At 35.6% G+C, this 19982-nt stretch overlaps 1 protein-coding gene across 1 annotated transcript; it reads right to left on the bottom strand.

The window, feature by feature from the left end:
* Positions 1-15015: 15015 nt before the first annotated feature.
* On the bottom strand, positions 15016-17280 carry LOC131855959 (uncharacterized). Its single transcript, XM_059217234.1, has one exon. It carries the CDS (start codon positions 17278-17280, stop codon positions 15016-15018), a length of 2265 nt encoding a protein of 754 aa, XP_059073217.1.
* Positions 17281-19982: the final 2702 nt, after the last annotated feature.

Below are 19982 nucleotides of genomic sequence, written 5' to 3'. Positions count from 1 at the left end.
TCAAGCGGCTTCTACCAGAGGATTTAGTTCTGATACCAATTGTTAGAAGCAATCAAGAAGGGCGATTGAGGGGGGGCGGGGGGGTGAATCGGTCTTCACTGGATCACAACAAATTAAACTTAGAAACATAAACTGATAGATTGCAACAATAAAAAATAAGAAAATTAACAACACAACACACAACACAAAGATTTTGACATGGAAAACCTGGTTAAGGGAAAATTAACGATTGGGAACCTACCCATAGTAAGATGATATTTTATAGTAGTATGTGAAAATATTACAATGGGGAATGCACATGCATTCAAGCACACTACCTAGAGCTCACTGCTCAAAAGGCTACAACCCACAAGGAAGTCTCACTGCTTACAATATGATTTCGACTACAATCTGGAAGGAATCAACTGCAATCATTGCATCTATAAATGCCTGATGATAGTTTCGATTAAGCACAATTGTCTTCTCTAAACCATAAAACTCACCTCAACACCTCGTTGAATGATATATCCTTCTTTGCACATTCATCTCTCTCTGATAATACAGAAACAATATTGACACCTCAATTGCATAAGCATCTCACTTATATATAAAAACCATCAACCTTGATAACAAGGTCGGCTAAACCTTCAACCCTTAACTTAAAATTACAAAATTATATTGCACGATACAAAAATCGACCAACAGACCAATATTATGATTTACATTACATAGAATGGACCTAATTCAAATTTCCAAATGATCAAATCCACCGAAAATCATGCCAAGATCAACCACAACATACTACACCACTAGAAATATCGTATAACATGAAAATCATCACCGGTTTTTAAAAATCACCAATAACTCGCACAACGATGAATGGGGATCACCAAAATAAATAGGACACGACTAGGAAACACCAGAAATCATGTTAGAATCATTCAGAGAAGTTGCACTAGCACCTCATTTCAAACCTTCATCGTTCAACGTCTCAAAGCTCAAGAACACAACCAATCAACAAGTGTCACAAAGAAAGATAACTTACAGAGCACCAAATCATGAACTATCTGAAAGCAAGATCACCCCAAACAATATCTCAAATTTTGAGCACAAGATCTGATCACATCGAAATATACTGGAGGAAATACTGGATTCTGCAAAATAGTGATCAACAACACCAAACTTCAAAATTGGATCAGAAACTATTTCAAAACTTACCAGAATAAACCACAGGAATATGCTTACATTAATGACAGCAAAATATCCTTGCAACAACAATGAAAACTACCAAATACAACAATCTCCCCAACATTAATGACAGTAAAATTCCACCTTGGTTCCTTATACCCTAGCGGCTCACATACAATGCTAAATAAAAATAAGTGCTCACTAAATGGCGTTCCATTTTTCACGGATGCTCGTGCTCCATGATCATTTCATCCATATCATCCATTGCATTTGCATTCAGTCCTCTTTCCCATTTGATTGTTGTCACTCCCAAGCTTTGTTTCTTGTCTTCCATTCTTGTCCATTGGGGAAATGCTTCTTTTGAGACGCCACCCGGGCCCTTTTTTCCCCATGCACCCTCTCGAGGGGGCATCCCTAGCCACTCCTTCACCTGCCCGGGGCATTTTATTTCTCCTTGTTCTCTGAATCACTAGTGTCTTATTGTCTTTGCACTAACCCTATTCTTGTGCCACCACGAAGAGGGGCAAAATGTAGACACCTCAACTTGGTTAATTAGTTTAATCAAATTTAAATCCCTTCGTTGCATATGTTAATTAAATAACTCGTGTCAATTAATTAAATATAGCATCCTACCCCCCTTTGGCTAAATTAATTTAATTAATATGGGTGATATCCAATTAATTGATTAAATATACTTTAATTAATTAATTCCCCTTTTCTTCTAAATCCTTGAATTAATTAATTAAACTAATTAATTCCTCCCTCATTTGAATTTAATTAATTCAAATATGTCACATGTCTCCTAACCTTTAACCACTTTTTAACCCAATCCCTAGCCTAACCCATGGGTTCTAACCAAGCCCATCCTCCCTAACCAACCTTATCCTATCCCATCCTAACCTCCTCTCCCACATGTGTGCACAATCCCTATTTTCCAAATATTAGAAAATATTCTATTTTGAGGTGGTTATTCCCCAAATAGACACGTGTCCTTGAGGACACATGTCACTCTTCCCCAAGACATGTGTCCATTCTTTGGGACACCTGTCTTCCCTCTTGAGCCGAGGACGAGTGTGGAATCTTCTTCCACATGGCTTCTTTTGGAGTGCCACTTTTCTTCCTTAAGGACTTGAGTGTTGCATTTTCAAACCTCTCATCCTCCCCTGATTTTCTATTTAATCCCTCCCATTCTTATGCATTTCATCCACTCTTCCATAATCATATTGTCATAATGCCAAAATGCTCCACTTTTTCACATTTGCATCCTCATAATGTCAAAATGATCCACTTTCATATAGTCATACCATTGCGCTGCTGAAATCACCACCCATCTCACTCTTCATTTTTCATCAACCATCATTGCATCAATAATCATGGAGCACAATCAAGTATTCAAAGATGTCATCGAGCACACATAATATCAAGGAATCATCAAATCAAAGCAAGCTTTTTGGTTTCCATTACATTGTCATTTTATTTTCATTTTGATTTTATCATTCTAATCTTGAGGTGTATGATGTCTTGTATTTGCTTGGTTAATGAGCTTGATTTTTTGTCTTTTATATTCACACACACTTTTTAATTGCACAATAATATTATATATTTTGAACCTAATTGTTATTGATTTTAATTTAAATATTCTTGATTTATATATTTAATTTTGATCATTATAGGTTAGATTTAGGCTCCACAAATACAAACCTGCATCTCTCGCCCATGGTGACTAGACTAGGAGCAACAAATCCCTATTGACAGATCCCTTCCTAATGGATCTCTTATATGCAAACTAGTTGTCGACATTTCAAACTTGTAGTCACCTTCACAAAAAGTCTAGCTTGTTGCTTTTGTTGCAAACACCCCTATTTGCTTTTTGCTTAAAAATTCCTTTGTGAACTTGCTTCATTAACCCATAAAGGGATCTTTTGCCCAAACTGCAAAAATATCTCCCTTATGCCTACTCTGTTCCAGAGGCAATGCTGGGGAAGGAGGTGTTGGGCTACATTTCATATTTTGAGAAGTTGGCACTTATTTGCAGATTTAATCATCTATGGCCATCTCTTCTAGCACTACACTCCTGGATCTTGTGTGTAATTTAGGTTGATTTGGAACTCACCATTGAATCTGACACGTGTCTAATAGTCAAGATTGACCTTTTGTTTGTCAATTTTGTATTCATGAGGGTAGATCTGTGAGGGTTTGAAAATTTAGCTTTTCTTGTGATCCAGAGGGAAACTTGGTTTTTGGAGCAATTTGGGCAAAAAAAGACATCACAATAGGCTTCAAGAGGTCGATTGGATGAATTTTGATATATAATTTGCCTATTTTTCGGCATCGGGGACACCTGAGGCATGATTTTTTATTAGCATGCTTTTCGAGGCACGAAAAATCCACACAGTCGTACTCGAACTGCATTAGAACCGCTGACTTCAACAGTATAGTCAATGATATAGTCAACTCTTTTTGACCCTCTTTGTGCCCTAAAAGAAGGTTTTTGTTTTCTTTTGGCCATAACTTGGGCACACGATATCTTTTTTTGGAAAACAAGATATCGTTGGAAAAATGGTTGTCTACTTTCTAGACATGTGGGTTTCATCGCTTGGTTGTTCTGCTAGTACATTCTACAACCATTTGAAGTCAGAGGTTCTTTTTTCAGTCTCGAGCTCATAACTTTTCGCCAGTTTCTCTGTTTTTCACGATTCTAGCAACGTTGGGACGATGTTTTAGAGCTCTTCACAACCATCCATGAACTTTTTCCAGATTTTACTCTAGGTACATTTTATTCAATTTTTTGTGTTTTCACACTTTGGTGAATTCCTTGGACATATGAGCTCATGGAAACTTCTAGTTTGTGCGGGATGACTCATTTTTGGCTGGTCTTCATGTATTTCCAATTTTATATTTTTTGAGGGGATTTTGAGCTTTCATTGTAAGCACTTATGATTTTTTAAATGAATTAAGATAAAGTGCCTCTGTATTGCACATGTATTATTGGATCTTACACATTAGTTTTGTGCCTTATTGTACTCGCACTATGATATAAAGTGCCATGGGGGTTTGATGTTTGCCTTTCTTTACCTTCATACCTTTCTCAATCGTGTGTTCCTTGGTTTGCACACCCTTTGTATTTGATTGTCCTTTCATGTCTGCATAGTCAGATAATCTTGGTTTTTCTTCATGCACTACATTATGGATTTCAGATTCGGTGTATCTATCATACCTCTCCCTTGTCAGCATTATGAGGGGGTTTCTACTGTTGGTGCTAATGCTTCCTTGGTTTCATATTGGAGTGAGCTATGTATTCAGTATTTGTTCCTATGTATTAGGCAGATGCAACAACTAGTTACCCATGCATTTCGGTGAGATGGAACACTTGCCATATGGACACTCTTGCATTCCTATTTTTTTGGAGGCTACCTTCCATTTTCATTTGATCAGTTCTTCATACTATTGGTACTCATGTCATTTGTATAGATTCAGATTCCAGATGTTTTGCATGTGTTTTCCATCTGATTCGGATTCGAGTAGTATCATTGAGGGCACTCATGTAGATTCATGTCTTCTCGATCCTAATCATCTTTTGTTTCAGAGGAGGTTCTTATTTCAGCATCATAGCAGTCATTCGATGACAGTGTTTTCAGCTTCTTCGTGCTTAAGTGATTCTTCATGCTCATCTTTTGTTCCTATCTTTTGGAACATTCTTGTTTGGAGGCTTTTTAGTCCTTCACTCGAGCTTTCATCTCTTCTTGGAGAGGAGTATTATTCCCACAAGGTTTTCTCCTTTTTTCTCAACTTTATAGAGATTTCATTGTACTTGGGTACCTCATCAGGCCTTAGTGTCGGGACCCATTTTTGGCTTTCATGCATCTAGTGCTTAGTTATTTTTTAGCTTCTCCCTATCTTCATCTTAAGGGTGGGTGTTAGAGTAAAGGTATTAGTTTACTTGATTAATTAAATCTTATTGATTTAATAATTAAGTCACCTGTTTTCTATTTCACTTAAGCAAAATTTAGGAAGCTAAACTTAGGAATATTAATAATTAATTAATTATTAATTATTAATTGTTTTTAGGGTTTCCCTTTTTAGGTTTGACCTCCTTTTGTAATTCATTAGTTTGATTATCATTTATGGCATTCTTTTGCTCTAGGTTTTCAAAGCAATCTCTGTGTTTTGTGAATCTTCCATTGTTGTGACAGATCATTTGCATACAGGGATTCACTGGGTTCTATGAGGTTGTATTCTACAACTTTTACAATAATATACTATATATTGTAAATTAAATCAACATGTACAAATATAACAACCTTAGCTCTATCTCCCTCTCTATTTCTCTCCCCTATCTCTAACTCCTCACCTACCTCTCTCTCTCTCTCTCTCTCTCTCTCTCTCTCTCTCTCTCTCTCTCTCTCTCTCTCCACTATCTCTCTCTCTCCATCTCTCTCTATTTCTATCCCTCTCTTTATATCTCTCTACTTCTCTATCCTCTCTCCATTTCTCTCTATCCCCCTTTGCCTCTTTACTATTTATATAGGTCTCTCCCTCTCTATCTCTATCTCCATATCTCACTCACTCTCGCACACTCACACACACAATCCCTATTTATCTCTCCTTATATCTCACTCTCACTCTCTTACAAACACTCCCCATTTCTCCCTCCCTTTCTCTATCTGTATCTCTCCATCTCTCTCTATTACTTGTATCTTTCACCTCATTTATCTCTCACTCCTGGTCCCTTTATCTCTTTCTTCCCATATCTCCCTCCCCCTCTTTATCTTATCTCATTATCACTATCTATCTCTCTCTTATTCACTCTATCTCTTCTTCCATCTCCTAATCTTCTTTATATATTTATCTCTCTACCTCTCTTTATATATCATTTCCTATCTTCCCCCTATCATTATCTCCTTCTTTCTATCTTTATTTCTCCCTCTCCCTCTCCCTCCCTCCTTCCATGTCTCCCTCTCTCTATATTTATCTCTCGCCCCTTATATATTTCTTGTGTTACACATGTAGCTCATTATCTATCTCCCTTTCTATCATTCCCAATATATCTATCTCTCCATCTCTTCCTCTCTCTATCCTTATCTATCCCTCTCTTTGTATCTCTCTATTTCTCTATTCTCTCTCCATTTCTCTCCTTCCCCCACCCTCTCTTTACTATTTATATTGGTCTTTCCCTCTCTATCTCTATAGATCCATATCTCACTTACTTTCTCTTTCACACACACTCCCTATTTCTCTCCCCCTATGTCTATCTATATCACTCTCTTACACACACACTCTTGATTTATCCCTTCCTTTCTACATCTTTATCTCTCTATCTCTCTCTATTACTTGTATCTATCACCTCATTTATCTCCCACTCATGTCTCCTTTATCTCTTTCTTCCCATATCTCCCTCTCCCTCTTTATCTTATGTCATTATTGTAGACGTATTAAATGACCACTTTCCTAAGTGAATATTTAATATTCATTTTAACCTCATTCCTCTATTTAATTAAATTTTATTTAATTAAAATTATTCACAATCATCTATTTGATTAAATAATTTATTCAATTTATTTAATTAAATTCACCTAAGCCTTTCATATCCTTTAATTAAATAAATCACTTTATTTAATTAATTTCCCTTTCTCTCCTTTTAATTATATTTACATTTAATTAAATTGCTCATGGCAAATAAATAAATATAATTTATTTAAATCCCCCACTTGCATCTATTTTGTTGAAATAAAGCAATTTATTTTAATTAAAATTACCCTCCATCCACTTGCATTCTCCTACATCTCCCACTTGCCTCTCTAACCCCCCTTCTAGATTCTTCTAATCACTTCTAAATTAGCCTAACCCATCCCCTAAATATTGTCACATCCCTAAGCAAAGGGAAGTCACTTCTCAAACCCTCAAAGTCTTTGGAAACCATTAAAGGCTTTATGTCTTCAACAAGTTAACCTTGAAAGTCTTCCAAACCATTAATGCCTAACTCAACCATCTTGCACGATTAGAGACTTTCTCTCTAACTCAACCCTCATCTAACCCAAGTGTCTCATCAAGCTTTCATTGCTTTGACCATGGTTATTCCTTTAACCCTTGCACAAGAGTTTACCCCTTGGATAAAAGCTTTATCCAATGGATAACCTTAACCTAACCTTAACCCTTACCTCCTAAGGTAACCATGAGGTCTTCTCAAGAATTTAATGCTTCTTACATCCCCTCTCAAGTAGTCTTATGTTGACAATTGTCACCATTTCATTGGTGAGAATTGTAAACATGGATTGATAACTTTCAATCCTGGCCCTTGATAAGATCATCCAATCCTGACCATCCATTTCCCTATTCTTCCTATAAATAGAGCTCTCATTCCTCCATTTTCATGATCCAAGTTGCATGCATTTAATCTATACTCATTTTTATAAAGAATTTAGTCCCTCTTTGAATACAAATAATCTAATAAACATTTTAGAAGTATTTCTATTATCATAATAGGCTAGCATATCATGCTAGGATAGTTCTTTTACTAATTCTTTCATCTTAATCATCATATACATGTTAGTTTAATTCATACTTGTTAATATCTTGCACATTTAGGATTGCACTCATGTTAGATTGATCAAGTATCCCTCATTCTCATGATTGTCATCCCTAAGTCACTTTGCTCAGTGATCTGAGAGCAAAGGCATTGACTTGAGGGGTCTTGTGAGATAGAGAACAATGGAACATCCCTTGGGAAGTTGAGTTATTCCATATAACTCCATAACTTGCACCAAGAGTCCCATTGGTGTGTGGACTAGTCCCGAATTCGTATTTTCTATTTCATCACACCACTTTTCCCACACACAATTATCACTATCTATCTTCCTCTTATTGAAGCTCTCTCTTCTTCTATCTCTCCTAATATTTCTTTATATATTTGTCTCTCTACCTCTCTCTATATATTATTTGAACTATATATTTCTTTGTCTCCCTCTCTATCATTATCTCCTTCTTTCTATCTTTATTTCTCCCCCTCCCCCTTCCTCTGTCCTTCCATATCTCTCTCTCTCTCTATATTTATTTCTCTCACCCCTTAGATATATTTATTGTGTTACATATGTCTCTCATTTTCTCCCTTCCTTTCTCCTCATCACTCTCCCTTTCTATATCTCTCTAATTCTCTCTCCTCTCTCATCTCTATTTTGGTCACTTTCTCTCTCTCATTCACATACACACACTCCCTATTTCAACTTCCCTATCTCTATATCTCTATCTCTCTTCCCCTCCTCCATTCTTGCCCTTTACCTATATCTCCCTATCTATTCGTCCTCTCTATTTATATCTCATTATATCTCTATTTCTCTATTTTTCTCCAAGCTCTTGCTCCTCTCTCTATCCATATCTCTTTGTAATCCACTCTATCTATTGAGCTATCTTCCCCTCTCTCCCCCTCTTCTCTCTCATATGAATTCTATCTCTCCTACTCTATCTTTATCTCTCTATTTCCATCTACCTTTCTCTCACTTCTCTCTATCCATATCTTTCTCTACCTCCCTATATCGCTATATCTCTCCATCTCTCCATCTCCCTCTCCCACTCCATTTATATTGAGATATTTTATCCCTCCCTCTGTTTATATTTCCCTCTCTTCATCTCTATTTGTCAATATGTACCTTTCTTGTTTGTATCTCTCTTTATCTCTGTATCGTTAACACTCTCCCTCCCCCTATCTTTATATCTCCTTATATCTCTATCTCTCTACCACTCTATCTCACCATCTATATCTCTCTCCATCTCTCCCTCTTCCTTCATATCTCTATATCTCTTCCTCTCTAGCTCTCCCTCTCTATCTTTATCTCTTTCTAGACATATCTCCCTCTCTTTAATCATCCATCTCTCTCTCCCTCTAGATATTTATCTCTTTCATCTCTATCTATCCCCATCTTCTCTCTCTTTTTATCTCTCCCTATGCTTCTATTCATATCTTGTTCGTCCATCTCCATCTCATTGGCCCCTCTACTCCCCCAACCCCCCCTCTCTCTATTGGTAATGCACAAATAATTGTTTTGACGTTATCAATTGGCAATGGACAAATAGTTGATTTGAAGTTATCACTTCTCAGTTGACCTCATGTGTTGTGCAAATGTATACAAATAATAAAACAAAAAAATCCCTAATTGTCCTTCCAAAATCTCTTAGACGTACCCATTACACACCAAGATGCAATTGCTTTTGATGGACAAATAGTTGATTTGAAGTTATCACTTCTCAATTGACCTCATGTGTTGTGCAAATATATGCAAACTAGAAATTGCACCTTGGTGTGCAATGGGTATGCCGAATAGATTTGGTGAATTAGAAAAAAAAAATGTTCTATAATTTTTATACATTTGTGCGATATATGATATTAATAGGGAGAAAGAGAAAGATAGAGGGGTAAGAAGATAGAGTTAAGAGACGAAAGTAGAGAGATGATAGAGGATAATTAGAGAGGTATATAAAGATGGAGCAATATGGAGAGATATGTAGGGAGAGGTAAGAATATATAGATAGGGGAGAAAGATAGAGAGGAATATAAAGATAAAAATAGAGATGGAGATGTAGAAGAAAAGGACAAGGGTGATGGAGAGATATATAGAAAGAGGAGAAAAATGATAGAGATATTTATTTAGTGAACTCATGTTTCTCATATTGTATGACTCCTCATAAGGAGCAACTATCTTCCTACAATGGATATGATGGAGGATAAATGTATCATTACAATCACACAAACCCATTGAAGAGAAGAATGGCAATAATGTTCAACAAATTGCCATATTGCAAATCATAAGGAATAATAATTTTCACAAGTAAAATAATTGTCATATGGAGATCAATCGTTTATCTCCAATATCAAATCATTGACATGAAAATATGATCAATATCCAATAGATTATTAGATTGGAGGCAACTCTATAGAAGACAATTATTTCAAACACTTCATACACCATGATAAAATATGAGAATAATTTATTTTTTAATACTAGATAATACATGGTTGGTAAGTTTTGAAAGATAATTACTTTGAAATGAACTAAATAAAGAGATTAATAGATATATATGTATTGTTTTCAACATCTTGAATGAGGAATGTATACATGAAATTTATATATTAAAGAAATAAATTATTTAAAAATTGTAGCATTCAAGTGAAAATGAAAATCAAGTCATAGAGACATTACTCGCATAATTTTGTAGATATTGATCTTCATTTTTTAAAAAATTGGAGGTCTAGAAGATAGTGACTCATAAATGAATCACATAAAGATAATAAGATTAAAATGTATTTATTTATTTATTTGGCATAGGTGAAATTTATAAACTATAGAAATTTGCAAATGAGCAATAATAAAATAGTAGAATGCATCGAAGGAAATAAAATTTTGTATCAATTGAACCTGTTAAGTTTCATTAGATGCATAATTGATTATTTTTCTACTATTTTTCTAATAATTAAGATAAATAGTTCAAATGTTAATAATGCATATGCTGATGGTGAGATAAATGATTAAGTGTTGCTAAGAACTATCATTCTTAGATATTATTGGTGAACAATATTATAAAGGTTCAAGATACAAAGTTCGAGATCATGAAGCAAGTTCAAAATAATATCTAACAAAATTAAGGTTGCGGGTGTGAAAAGATTCAAAATTTAAAGATAAATAATAGAATTTAATATTAGATCACATGAAAAACTTAATCTTTTTAATCACATATAAAGCTAAATACTTTTAACCTTTTTATCAATTTCATTATATAATTGTGTATCTCAATTGTTTTATCTAAAATAATTATATGATGCTTATTATATTCTAATACATTATGACTTTTAACAACTATCATTCTTATATATATTAGAGGTGAACAAGATTATAAAAGTTTAAGATGCAAAGTTCAAGATCATGGAGAAAATTCACAATAATATCTAATAAAGTATTGTTGCAAGTGTGATAATCATAACTACAACTATGAGACTAAGCCAAAACAAAATGTAGAATTCTCACAAAGCTTAAAAAATTCATGATAAATAATAAAATTTAATATTAAATGTCTAAATAAAATATAACATTTGAAAAGAAAATTATTCAATAATTAAATAGGAAAAACAATAAATTATAATAATAATATTTATATGTAAAATTTTATTTAAAATATAAAAAATCAATACATAAATATAAATATTTTATCATTATTATTTTTTATTAATAGACCATTAAAAAATGTTAACATACAAGTACTATCATCTATATCACAAAATCTATTAAGAGAGCGTAGTAAAATTGAATAAATAAATACATTCACATTATTTTGAACTTTGAAGAGCTTGGTCCTTGAAAAAAATCAGTAATCAACTGATACGGTCTTCATATTTAATAGCTATCTTGTCCAGCTCCATGAGAGGCATGTTTCAACAATTCAATAAAATAAAAAAAATTATGTAAACAAAAAGAAATGAACTGGAATTTACGAGGAAATTTAGCTACTGCCATTTCTGAATATATTCATTATTTCCTTTTGACTTAAGGGGGTGAATGAAAGGGCTCTCTCTCCAAATTGACCCCTACAGGGGACTTGCTGGACAAGCTAAATGTGTACATCGTAAAGTTTGAAGAAACAAATTGGCAGAGGGGTAGCCATACTTGAGGTGAGACAGCAACAGGTTATGGCGACTGAGGGGCCAGCGACAGGGGTCGCGGCTATTCTAGCTCCAAAACAAATCTTTCGTACAACGCGTTAGTGACAGGTTAGTCGATCACAACTATTAATTGCAAAATTGACGGTGTAAAACAAGTGACTAACATGCGTGTTAGTCAATCCGTACTGTCTTTTTGGAGCCAGAATAGACGCGTCTAGCAATAGGTAATAAGACATCCAATTTCCATCCCCTCAAACATCTTATCAGTGGAAGACATGATGACAATAATATTGTGTTTGTTTTAGAGAAGTAAAGTTGTCATGACAGAGGAGGATCCCCTTCAAAGATTTTTAGTATGCGCCCTTCCTCACTAATTTTTTTTGGCTACGACTTATCTTGCGACTGAAAACGATGAACAGCCGGGATATCTTGCATCGTCTTGCATCATTTTTTAAACAGTCTCTACCATTGATTTCGAAAATATAAGAGGTCCACGTCTTCGAGGTAAATAATAAAACAAAAAGAATTATAATTGTCCTTCCAAAATCTCTTAGATGTACCCATTACACACCAAGATGCAATTGCTTTTGATAATCTTCTCAGCTAGGAGAACACAAATAGCTAGCCATCATTCTCTTACTGAGTTTGGGAAAGAGGGGAGCGCCTTAAATAATTTGAAAAAAGATATGATTTGAAAGGGAAGCTGCTCAGAATGTGTACATATTGATAGCCATACCTTTAATAGTTACCATTGATTTGGAATATGAAAATGGGGACAGGTAAAAGAAGATAAGACGTGCAAGCTGTGAAGGAAAAATAAAATGGGAATCCATTCATTTCTTCTGGTGCGCGCAAGCTGTAAAGGTAAACGTCATATTCTTTTGGTACGATCAAGCTGGAAAGAAGGCAGAGGGGAAAGCATCTACTTACACTCTTCTGCATTCTCATTAAATACTGTCCGTCGCTTGCTAAGAAAAATCGTGGACGTAAGATTCGCTTAATGCTACGCGTCAAATCTCTTCTTACGAAGCAAAGTACTTTCAGTATTGTCTGGCCTGTCGCGTGGTATGTACCTAGTATAGTGTAAGAAAATCATATGACTTTTAATATATAGAACAAACTACTTTTAAAAAAGATACATTATTACCACAACGAGTCTTTGTCTACACAAAAACAAATAATGTAACGATTGAATAGTTTAATATTATTATTATTCTATTAAAAAAATATTCTTACCCTCCAATCAGATAAATCTGGTCGTAACTATAAAATTTAGATTATCTAATTAATTAACAAAAATGTGAGTTTTCAATAAGTAAAAAGTTTAATTGAATTCTAGGATTTCAGGAACAAACAGTGCAGACTATAGAGCTCTCCTTGACAATTTGGTTAACTCTCTATCTAGGATGTTTGTGCGGAGCATATATGATAGAATAGCATGCTGACATACTGTATTGATTAAAAATAAAGAATATTAATAGAAAATGATAAAATAGTGTGCACAGAGTCCAAGGTCGAGGGAATGTAGGAATTAAAAAAATCACAAACAATGAATTATAAAGGACAGATATAACGAATTAAGCTAGTTTATGAAATGACAAAGGAAAATAAAGAAATCACCAAGAACATTACACAACTTCAAGAACTTTCACCAAAAATCTTCACCTTAGTCCTACACATAGAAGACCAAAGAGGATTTTTGGGGCAGCGGTATGGGGTTTGTCATTTTCAAACCCCCATTTTAGTGTTTCCACATTCATAGGAGCCAAGACAAAGAAATAGAAAATAGGCATGCAAATGGAAACAAACAATAAGATATCAGATGGAAAAGTAAAACAATATGCTAAGATTAACACTTCCTTGGCAAGAGAGAGACTGTCAAGTTAATTATTAAATATTAAATATTTGTTTCATATTCAACCTTCTCAAAATTCTCATTCCAGCTTTCGCCAAGTGTTTTGGCTCCATACATTCCAAAAATAACATGCACACCTTTACTGCTCTACATTTCTTAAATTCCAATTCTATGCATTCAAACTATTCTCATTCCATGCTTAAACAATCTGGTGCTCCCTCTCCCTTTCCCTCTCCCTTTCCCTCTCCCTCTCCCTCTCCCAATCCAGGTGCTCCGCACCCCGACGCTCCAACTCCCCCTTCCACTCCAAGCGCTTTTCTCTGTCCATCGTGCTCTCCATCTTCTTTTTTACTGCAGAGTCAAACTGTTCTCCGCATCCCATATGACCCAATAAAACCCACAATTGACTTAGAAATTTCCCTCCACCAGCCACACACTCTCCATGAAATGTTGCCTTATTGTCAATAATGCTATGCAATAGATATTAAATGAATGTGTAACTGCCACCTATACTTGAAGTTTTCTTTTAGTTTAAATAAGGTTACCCTCACTTGCATTAGTGTAGGGATGTATACCAATCTCCTAGTTTTATGTTGGGTTTAACCTTTGATCTACCTATTTTACCTTCAATAATATTTTATTATCTATAATGCCATGATATGAATTGGATCTTGGTCTAGGAGGATTAGACAAAGTTTTTTTGCAAGTTGTTGGAGTTATTCAAAGTGTTTTAGGAATTTTGAGAGATGTGTTTTATTGGTATAACTCATTTAAAGGATTAATATAAGATTTATATTCTTAGTGCAATTTTTTTTCTACAATAGTTTCTTTACATATATTGTGTGCATAGCTTGTATGTTTTAAATGATTATTTTGATTGCCATTTGATTTATCATGATCTACATATTTGAATTTTTAAATTTAAAACATAATTTTAGTCATTAGTTATATCTTATTTGTACAACACTTACATGCTAAAAATAATTTAATTTAAGAAAAATAACATCTTTAAAACTGAAATTAAGGAAAAATAACTAACATTAATATCATGTACATTTAACGGACATAGACATTCCCTTCTCTACACCCAAACACAAATATTACAAATCAGAATCAAATGACCCTTGAGGTTTCCATGAAAAGAACAATAGGGGGCCCAAGAGGCCCTTACCAGTCAAAAACTCCAATCAATCTACCCATGTTCAACCCTCTCAAAATTCCCATTCCACGCTTCCCAGAAGTTCTCTGTTTTCTTGTTCCATGCATTCCAAAAATAAAATGCACAACTTTACTGTTCTGCATTTCTTATATTCCAATTCTATGCTTTCAAACTATTCTTGTTCCATACTTAAACACTCTGGTGATCCCTCTGCCTCTCCCTCTCCCTCTCCTGATCCAGGTGCTCCACATCCCGGCGTTCCAGCTCTCCCTTCCACTCCAACCGCTTATCTCTATCCATCGTGCTCTCCATCTTCTTTTTTACTGCAGAGTCAGACTGTTCTCCACATCCCATATGACCCAATAAAACCCACACTTGACTTAGAAATTCCCCTCCTCCAGCCACGCACTCTGCATGAAATGTTGCCTTATTGTACATCGCCATAGATATCACCAATCCACCCCAGTACTCTGCCAATAAAGTCCACCTTTGCTCTTCTTGTTTCCGTAGCAGCTTGCGGGCTAGTTTTATCCCGGAGCCTAGTACAGTTGGGTGACTGCAGCGAATGTGATCCTTCCCCATAATTTGCTCCACAAGTTGCATGTATGTATTGCTTGCAGTATCCGGGTGGACAGGCAAAAGACTGGGTCGTGACACCATCAGATATGCACAGTACCTAGACAGTATTATACCCAAAAGTGCTTTCTCATTCTCATTCTCCGTCATTTCGGACGGTTTTCTCTGCTTGTCACATATTGTGGTAGCTATATGCCATACCAGAATGACCTCCTCCGGATTCTCATGCAACGACATGATATCTCTGATTTCAGATTCATCTTTAAGCAAATCCTCATCAAAATTGAAAATTTCCTCTCTGCTCAATTTAACACTCTTCTGCGGATGACATACAAAATTGAGGTATTGGAAAATACTGTCTTTGAGATTCTCTGGGACAGACACTTTGTGGGTGTGCCAGCTTGTAATATAATTGTCTGCCTTCGGTAAGAATTTAGTCATCTTCCAGACGAAACGAGACCTATTAAGGCAAGTCTCTATGATGCAGTACTGGTGAATTTCATTGCTCCAGTATCTATCTCCTCCAATCATGTTGTGAACCTTGCCCAACACAAGCACTGAAATCTCTATCACCTTCAATGTGCTGATTCTCAGCCTCTTTACAACATTATGCGATAGGGGATGTTTAATGTCGTCAACCCGAGAGCAAATTAAGCGGACCCTGGTCCAGTCTGATGCCATAATTCGGCATAACTGAAACACCTCCACCACAAGCGCCACTGAAATCACAACATATGTCACTGTCCGTTGTGCTTCATTCTCTTCTCTTCCTCTCAGAATCATAAACCCTGCCGCTCCCACGAGAAGAAAGTTGAGAAGGCGCAATAGAATCCCATATCTACTGAATGCTATGCCGCTTCCTTTGGAGAAGAGCACATCGTATATAAATTTCAATTCTGTCTCTACAATTCTGAATGCTTGCTTTCCATCAAGCTCAAACCAGAAAGCTCTTGTCTCCTCCCAATCCCCTTCATCAAAATACAAACTTACAAACCTACGCATGTACATTTTGAACAATGCATGGGAAAGGCAGAGATCGTAGTCCCTCCCTACCATATTAGCGTTCTTGACATCCTCAATAGTCACTATTCCTCTTCCTTTCAGCCCTGCTTCCATTGAAGGCGCCTCTCGTCCTACTTCCATATCTCTTCCTTCAGATGAAGGCGCCTCTCGTCCCGCTTCTTTATCTCTTCCTTCCACTGAAGGCACCTCTTGCCCTGCTTTAATACCGCTTCCTTCCGCTGAAGATTCTTCAAACTTCTTCTCGTTCATTCTCTGCAGTTTCTTCTCTCCCATAACGACATAACCACGAACTTGTACAACATTTCTTTCCTTTATAAATTTGGAAATTGGCAGACATGACTTGACGATTTGAGAATAGCTGGCGGACCACAAGGCAAGCGTCCTCTCTCCATATTTCGTGGTTCCAGCAAGTAGCAGAAGAATAGCAGAAGCCAAGGCGTGGCCTTCCAATACTGATGAATATATTACATAAATTGCCACTGAAACTTGATAGACCATGTTGAATCCATGTCTTAACCATAGCTCATTATCTGCCGTTGAATAGGCAGTAATGGCATCTGGCCCCCCCAAATGCAGCAATAACACTGGAGCCCATATTCCATGTATACCACTCCCAGTGCTACGCATCATGTTTCCTAGTGCAGATATGGCCACAGCATCAGCAGCAATATAAGCTCCCCACACGACAACACGAAAAATTCCACTTGAACAATGATATCTGTGCGCACCCAGAATAACCAATACAAGCTGCAACGTCATGCTAATGAGTAGAAGAATCCCTACCAACCATTCCGCTAAAAACAGCCGCGCATAATTTTGCAAGACAGTTGACAGTGATTGATCTGCTGCGTCCATGGTCCTTGAAGCAAGAACAAACAAGATGGCTCAAAGGAAAAAACACATCAAGCAAATTCCCATCCTTGTGGCAGCTCGCACCTTTATTGATGCCATTTTGATCTTAGTAAAAACTGGAATCTCATAAACGTCATAGCGAGGTTAAGGATAATGATAAGCTGGCAATCTGCTTTAAAAGGGGCAGTATTGAATACATTCCAACTGCAAGCTATGATATTCTTGGTCCATTTAGCTAAGCAAGATATCAACTTTGATTATTACTTTGTGTGGAGATTGTTTGACACGGATTTTTAATATTTTATCTTCTTTAGAGAAAAGGAGATCGAACAATTCCAGACAAATTATAAAACTATTTTATCTTCTTTAGAGAAAAGGAGATCGATCAATTCCAGACAAATTATAAAACATTAAAAGACATCCGCTTCAAGGCAAACGTATCTGTAATGAATTAAACAAAGAAGTTGGAATGCTTTGCTATGAAGATAAGTAGGTCTTCTGTCAGATTGTGGAACCTGCAAAGCAAAAGCGTCCTACTTGAAATAATAGCTAGCTACTGTGGAGTTTACCTTATTGTCACGCAAGGGCAATTTGCAGGTGACCCACGATATTCGAACCGCTTTGAGCCCGACCTGTACATGGCCAACATCGAGGATAGGGTTATCATGAAAATCCGACCTGTATATGTATGATGTGGGAAAGTTCCTCCCCTCAAAAGGCTTAAAATTCCTCTTTCACCGACTGTTAATTTCATTTGATTTATGGAAATTGCTCTAATTAATTCAATAAACCAATGAAGATTAATACTTTGGTATCCCATTAATAATCTCTACTGTTCAAGTTGAGTTAAATGTTTCTTTGAATAAAAAATTCTCAATCACAGATCAACATTTTACATCCTCCCGTCAATTCCATCGCATCCATATCTCACTGACACGCATGACACTTCATATAGGAGAAACTTTACCCTCTGCTGCTCCTGACTTGGAATAGGTTTACTAGAGTTTGTTCACGTCAACTCAGAAAAAGGATTTTCCGTTCAACCATGGGATACAATAATATGACTGAAGATCTAGAAAGCCTAATGTGAATATTATATAAAGTTTTTCTATATATTAATATGATATAAACAATACACGTTCACTTTTTTATCGATAGAAAAAAAACATTATTATTATTAAATTGATTTGTGTGATGATTATGATGTTATCATTATATTGATTTGTGTGATGATTTCCAAAATTGAAGTTGGAGCTGCATGCATGATAACAACATCATTTGTCTTCATACTCCCCCTTGATGCTGAGACTCACAAATTGATCTTGAAGCTTTGACAAACTAGATCTTTGTAACTTGATGTGACCTTGTTATACAAGGGAACTCAATGTGACAAAATCCAAAACCTTTGCAACTCACTATGCAAAATTTTCCTTCCTTTCTCTAACATAGAGAAGACTCGTGGCACTTCAATGTGCCAATCATAGCAAGCAATCACCAGCTACTTGACTCGAACATCCAAATAGTGTCCAATCACTTCTCCTATTCACATGCGAACATCTAGGCTTGTACAACCTTCTAAACATTTGTTAGCTTTTGCCAACACGATCCATCGATCCAACCATAATCAATCTTCATACAACCTTTTGTAGATTGTCCATTTTTTCTTTATTCCAACATGATTTTTCACAATGATTATTCAACCCACCAATTGAACAAGGGTGAAGATCCCAACACTTCTCTTCTTTATGTCCTTCTCTATGACAGTGCATACATTGAATTCTTTCAACTGATTTGCATGAGTTTGTAACACTGGCAACATCAGATCTCTCTTTCTTGCAATATCCGAGACCTTCATTCGCTGGTCTCGTAACTGGCTTAATGGGCTCTCTTATTCCTTGCTCATGCTTTCCAAGTCCTCTTCCTTTATAACCCATTTTTTGCATCATCTTCCAACCAATATTATTTTTCGAATAACCTTTGTTTTTAATATCACAACATGCACTTGTGCATGCAAACACATCCTTACTCTCAACTTCACAATCTTCACCTAAGAAAAAAAATCTTTTCTCTCATATGAGACTTCACAGGATGGCTTTACTTTCAAACATTCATTTTGTTTTTTCAACACCTCTAGTTGCTTTTCCAAATCTTCACTCGCCTTCTTGACTTTCTCAAACAACTTTAAATTTTCTTTTAATTCTCCATTTTTTGTTTAACTTTCTCCAATTTTTTTTGAAGAATATCATTGTCACATGAACTTTCATAAATATCTTTTCCCAATTGTCTTGTTTTTTCTATCAAATCTGAATTACACTTCTTTGTTTTTATCAATTCTTCATTCAAAATATCCTTCTCACATACTAAAGTTTCATTCTCTTTCTTCATTCTTTTACTAGACTTTCCCATTGATACAAACAATTTCTTTACATAAATAAATTACCCGAACCTTTAATTAAGTAAACTTCAAAATTTACCAATCTTGCCCATCAAAAAAAACAATGTCCTTTAGAATTTTATCATGATCTCTGATATAGTGAGCAACATTAATTTCCTTGATACCTGCATAACAACCAACTCTGCAATGATCTTCAATGATTTAATCTGTGCTCCCAATCTTCTTAAACCTACTCTGGTACCATTTGTAGATTCTTCAAATACATGCAAAGAAGTAAATTGTAGCTACAAAAAGATTTAACACACAAACT

The sequence above is a fragment of the Cryptomeria japonica genome, chromosome 3, assembly GCF_030272615.1.
Source record: "Cryptomeria japonica chromosome 3, Sugi_1.0, whole genome shotgun sequence".
Taxonomy (NCBI): Eukaryota; Viridiplantae; Streptophyta; class Pinopsida; order Cupressales; family Cupressaceae; genus Cryptomeria; species Cryptomeria japonica.
This window is presented reverse-complemented; position numbering and strand designations above follow the sequence as displayed.